This window comes from Hyaena hyaena, unplaced genomic scaffold (assembly GCF_003009895.1).
Source record: "Hyaena hyaena isolate Hyena2069 unplaced genomic scaffold, ASM300989v1 scaffold_555, whole genome shotgun sequence".
NCBI classification, from domain to species: Eukaryota; Metazoa; Chordata; class Mammalia; order Carnivora; family Hyaenidae; genus Hyaena; species Hyaena hyaena.
In genome coordinates this window covers 990564-996563 of record NW_024081186.1, presented here as the reverse complement: position 1 = coordinate 996563, position 6000 = coordinate 990564, and the positions used below count along the sequence as shown (strand labels likewise).

Here is a 6000-nt window from a genome sequence, read left to right as displayed (position 1 = left end):
GCCTCCAACGAGCCCGCGCACGCCTAGCCCGCGCGCAGTACGTGTGGCCCGGCCCCCAGCCGCTTTCCAAGCAGCGCGCATGCGCGCTCCCCTGGGCCCGCGGGGAGAAAGAGGGCGGGGCCGAGGGGGGGGCCAAGCCTGCGGGGGGAGGGGCGGTGTCGGTCACGTGACGCTGTTTCACTGTTTACACGCGGAGCGGCCAGAGCGTTCGGCCTCAGTCAGGCGCTCTGCTCCGTTTCGGTTTCACTTCCGGTGAGGGGCCGCCTCCGAGCGGGCGGTGAGCCGACGGCGAGCGCGGGTGGCGGCGGTGACGGCGGCGCCGCTGCCGGGGGGCGTGCGGGAGCGCGGCGGCGGCGGCGGCGGCGGCGGCGGCTGGGCCTCTTGCGCCCGCAGCCCACCTCTCGGGGGCGGGCTCCCGGCGCGAGCAGGGCTTTCGAGAAGATGGAGGAGCTGGTGGTGGAAGTGCGGGGCTCCAATGGCGCTTTCTACAAGGTACTTGGCTCCAGGGCAGGCCCCATCTTCGCCCTTCTTTCCCTCCCTTTTCTTCTCGGCCTCGGCGGGAGGCAGGCCTGGGGCCCTCTTCCCGAGCGCCGCGCCCGGGGGGTCACGGTGCGCTCGTCGGGATGTTGTTTGGGAGAGAAGGACCGGACTTAGGGCCTGTAGGAAGCCCCTCGAACCCCGCTGCCTCCTATAAGAGGCCCCGGCGCCTATCGGAATGAGAGCGGGCAAGGAGAAGAGGATGTCCTCATGGGGGCCGAGGGAGAGCGGGGGATGAGCAAGGGCCGGCGGCAGGTACAAGATCCCGGCGGGAAGGGCCGATATCCGCGCGAAGTGACGGCGACGGCTTATATCCCTTTCCTAAATATCCTCTCCCAGTGGGATCCGGGCCTGACGTGTGGGTAGTTGCCGAGTAGCTGGGGGCGCTTCCGTAGAGCCGCCTCCTGCCTCGCACCGAGGGTTTGAGATCTCTTTTGGCTTCTCTTTTCCGGTGGTCCAGCATGGGGACTTCGGAGAGCTCCGCTGTTCTGGGCAAGGGGTGTAAAGAAAGAGTAAGAAGCTGTAGTCGGTACCGAATCACAATGGCAACTGATTTTTAGTGGTCTCTCTTTGTGGATTTCGGAAGAGATTTTAGATCCAAAAGTTTCAGGAAGACCCTGACATACCCGAGTAATGCATTAGAGAAGTTTGTAATCTTAAATATTCGCGGCCCCCTCCCTTGTTATAAATGCGGCCAAATTCAGGAATACAGATGCTTCAGCGTCTGAAAACATAGCAACTCTGCTACTTCAGAAAACAATTTTTAACCCTCCAAAGGCCTGAATATATGCCATAAAACTTCAGGAAATTAACTGGGAGTACATTATTACTAGAGAATTTTAAATCGCGAGTCGAAATAGTTGTTTTGTGCTCCAAATACTTGACTATATTTTTTTCTCAGTGTGTAATGTTGCATTGGACAGTATTATTGAGGTTTTAAATAGGCACGCATAGTAGTCGGTTTTTCTTTAAGTTACACCACTGCAGATCAACTAGTATCTTACATTTTCAAAAGGAGGATTTAAAATATTTTTAACGTATTGGTAGGGCATCTGTTGGTAGTACTCACTGTAGATCTAGTAATCTATAAATTCTCGTTTTCTCTTGAACGTTTATAACTCGTGTAGGTAAAATCCCACCTTAGTACAGGATTTTGGCAATAGAAGGTACATATGGAAGGAAGCATGGAAATTTGCTATTGTCATTGTCCAACACATTTCTTAAATTATAGCATAACTTCAACATTTCGGACGAGACCCAATTGGCTATGGGAAAATTAACAAGTGACTTCATACGTGTGTATTTTTACCAGTTTTGTGGAGATATTTGGGGATCAACGTTATTTCATAAGTGTGTAAAGTATGTAAGCTGCTCCACACATTTAGCCAAAAGATAAAACCTGTAGCTATGAAACGAAAAACCCAACATTTATTAGTCTCACTAATATAAAATTGTTTATGTTGATTCTGTAGTCAAAATGTTGGTTATGTTTATTTTTGTGATCCATAATAATTTCTGCTAGTTAGTGTGGAATCATTCTGGTTCCTAGATGGGTAGTTGTTTGGATCACTAGATTTGTGGTGCTGACTATAATCAATATAAACAGGGGTTAATGGTTGGGCAGTGTTCTAATAGATCACTGACTGATACTAGCTTAGATTGCACACCACTCTTACTGTCTTTCAGTGGAGTTTGCCTGCTCTGAGAAGGCAAGTAGCACATCCTGGCCTTGAAGGATTTATTGTTCCCTTCCAGCAACGTATCATTTGCTCGGGTGATTTTGCTGGCAAACTGATTGGACTATAATAAGAAATGCCCACTGTCTTTGCTATTAATCCCCCATTTTAGTTTAGTTGGTTTTTTTTTTTTTTTTACAAATATGCTTTTAATGTGAAGATAAATAAAAAGAATGGAATGGATTCTCCCTTAGTTCCTTGAAGGGAAATGTGAAACAAGATCAAAAACACGTAGAGAAATTACTGTTATGTTCACTTAAAGTTTATTTTTAAGAAAGAAAACTTCAAATGGTCTGTACTGGTACAAAAATAGTTTAGAGGTTTAAATTTTTATAGGACTCAAAATATTGTCGTGAATTATAAAGAAAATCAAAAAGTAAATTGAGTTGTTTGTCCAGTAAGATGGGCTGAAAAGATGGGAAATAAAGACCAAGAAAAAATGAACTATTATGGAGAAACATTACATTTATGAAAAAGACAGGAACCTAGTCCACCAAACTGATAGAAAAGCCTTTAAAAACTGAACAACTCAAACAACTTCAGTATAAGTGAATTCAGACTTTGATTTGCCTGACAGAACCACCATATTGCGAGGGATGATTCTCCATCTTCTCAGCACATGGTCCAGGTTTACAATATAAACTGGATAGAGTATAGCCTCAAATATTTGGGTTTTTTTTCCCTGCAAAATAACTAAAGCTCAGGATTCAGAATTAACATAATCATGAAACGTAAACTCTGAGATTAGACGATTCATTTCTATTTTTCCCTCCGGTGTTTATTGTTAAAAACTTGTCAGAGCCACTACTTCTATGCTTACTTATTCCTTTGACTTAGAAAAAGTTAGTTTTATGTACAACTTAGAGTCTTATGTTATTTAAGACATGAAGACACTTGAACAAACCTCACAAAATCTTTAAAAGCATCTCCTAAATAAATAATATTGAAATAAGTTCTTTATTCTAGGGACATTTGCCTAAAATAGTGTCGTGGTGGCTTTTTGTTCTGCTTTGTGCACGCGTGTGTGTGTGTGTGTGTGTGTGTGTGTGTGTGTGCGCGCGCGATTTCTTTTGGGGAGGATATGATAGTTCTGATGTATTGAGAATATAGAATGTATGTCATTCTGGTATGAACGTACTAGTATATCCTAAGGTTCCTAGGTTTTGGATACTAGCATGAAAATTACTAAAGTTGGATAAATCATGTGTTGGAATCATAAGATAGTTTTCTGAAAATATACTTGACATCTGATTCAATATTATAATATGGTGTGAATATGCTAAATTGTATTCTTATTTTTAGATTTTAATTTAATATAATGTTTTTAAGTTTGGTATCTGATGACAGACGTTCATGTGGTGAGTAATATTATGGAGCTAGCAGCTACCTTATGACAAAATATATAATCAAGGAGTATTTTTAATGAAGAAATTAGTGGCCCAACATGTCATGTTACCTACATATGTAGCCTGCTAGAAATCAGTGTTTTACTACAGATACGTTTGCAAAAGGCATTATTCATGTTTTCTCTGAAGTCTCTACATCTAACTTTGCATTATAGGTGTTATGTACTTCAAGGAAGTGGATTATTCAGGTCAACCACATTTTTTTTTTCTTCCCCGAGTCTAGCCTTTTTAGGGTTTGGTGTCTTTGTGGAAGCATCATTTTGCCCCTTCTGAAGTGTGCATTTTCATACTTCATGCTACCACATTCTGGAAACCTCCAAATTAAATACAAAACTTGTAGTATAATAATTGGGTTTCTGCTTCCTGTCCACCGTAGCAATGTGTTTCCTGAGATGACTGTGATCATGATCAGGATAACTGTTAAGAGGTACTGAGGCCTTCTAGGTGCCAGGCACTATTCTAGACACTGTACATCTGTAAATAATTTATTTAATCCTCTCCCACAATCTCGAGGTGCTGTTGTTATTCCCATTTTATACATGAGGATGGAGATGTACAAAGAGATTAGGTAAGTGGTTTACTACTGAGCCTCATAGCAGGTAAGGGTCCTCGGATTTGTGATATCAGGTCAGAGAGTCTGATTTCTGAAATGATGAAATGTAGCTTAAAGAAATGAACTGGATTTGATTTCCTTCTCTCTTTCAAATTTTTTCGTACCCTTTGATTGTATGTTGTACTGTAACACCTCCTTAGTGGCATTCTACAAGCAAGGTGACGTTACCACTTTGTCCTGTTGCTTCTCAAAGATGCCATGACATATGCAGCTTCTTTATCAGCTTTTTCTTAACTCTCGCACCTTGATATTTTACAATCTAATTCTTCCTGAGAATGCCTACTGAGGAAAGAGAAAGTTGGAAATCTTTGACCTCGCTATGAAATTGCCTTTGTTATATGGAGCACATAAGAACTGAAGCATTAAAAAGTTAGAATGCATACACACACAGGAAAGCTCATACCGCTCTCTCTGTACCTGTGTGTTACCTTTGGGTCAGGCTGAATCAGAAAGAACGCAGTTTTCCCAAAATTTGTGGTAAGTGTCCAAGTAAAGTCAAGTAACCCTGGACATGCGCTGGGGTTGGAAGGGTTGACAGTGAGGTTAATTGTGCTTTTTTTCCCTTTCTGTTGTTTGGGCCCACATACCGAGGGTGACCATGATAACTTCGTATGTCAAGCCTTGGATTTGGATTCTACATCCCTATCCTCTGATCCTGTGGGCTTTCTCTAGGAGGGACATTTTGTAATGCTCTACATTTTCTCTAACGAGAATTATCATTGCACTATGTGTGTTGTCCTCAGTGACAGCAGAGTAGCTGTGTTCATTGCGGGTCAGGGGCTTACATGGAAGTACATGTAGGTTGTCTGTATGATAATGACTCTTGTGACCAGTGACTTGTGGCCAGTTTGTGAGTTTACTAAGCTAAGAGTCGTGTTGGAGGGTAAGAGTTCACCCAAGTAGGGGTGGACTTCTTAGCTCCATCAGTCCTGCTAGTGTAACATTTGAATTGTCATTGCGCGCTTTTGCTAAGTGTGATTTCCCTGATAGCTTCTGTGATCTAGTTGCCAGTAAGTTGGAGATCCCATCATGGCTTTTTGGTTTCTTGTTTGTTCCCCTGATTACGAGCCTGTATCTGTCTTTAGCACTGCACTTTCCCATCTTTGTCAAACCCTGAAGACTTTCATTACATCTTCTTCTTCTCAGAGTCTAAATAACCTTTCAGTATTTAGTACCTTTGAGGAAATAGCCTTTTTTCTTTTTGTATCCCGGTTTTTAAGTCTTTTCTTTTTTTTTTAATGTTTTATTTATTTCTAGGAGAGAGAGAGAGAGACACAGCGTGAGCAGGGGAGGGTCAGAGAGAGAGAGAGAGTCACAGACCGAAACAGGCTCCAGGCTCTGAGCTGGCAGTCAGCACAGAGCCCGACGCGGGACTCAAACCCACGAACCGCGAGATCATGACCTAAGCGAAAGTCGGACGCTTAACCGACTAAGCCACCCAGGCGCCCCTTTAATTCTTTTCTTTAGTGTGCTTTTGTTGAGATGTAACTTTCTCAACTGCAAGAGTATTTATGGTTCTGCATCTTTTATAACACACACCCCTCTCTGCTTTACCTCTCATTTATTTAGTGCCGATTGTGTGCCAGGCAGGCATTGTAGGCACTAGACATGTGTGATTTCATTACAGCCCCCTTGGGTGGCAGGCCCAGTTCCCCGGTACCCATGTGTTACTAGCAGCTGAGGAGTCTGAGGCAGAGACCACTTGGAG

The 6000-nt window shown here is 43.4% G+C and overlaps 1 protein-coding gene across 12 annotated transcripts in view; it reads left to right on the top strand.

The window, feature by feature from the left end:
• The first annotated feature begins 207 nt into the window (after window positions 1-207).
• The window catches only part of FMR1 (FMRP translational regulator 1), a 39095-nt gene continuing 33302 nt past the window's right edge, over window positions 208-6000 (top strand). For 8 of the 12 annotated variants that reach the window (XM_039256029.1, XM_039256026.1, XM_039256028.1 and 5 more), the window contains exon 1: window positions 208-492. In XM_039256029.1, the coding sequence (XP_039111960.1) occupies window positions 442-492 (51 nt within the window). In that variant the 5' untranslated portion in view covers window positions 208-441. The remainder of the gene's footprint in view (window positions 493-6000) is intronic. The other 4 variants (XM_039256030.1, XM_039256022.1, XM_039256021.1 and 1 more) reach the window with 1 other exon arrangement.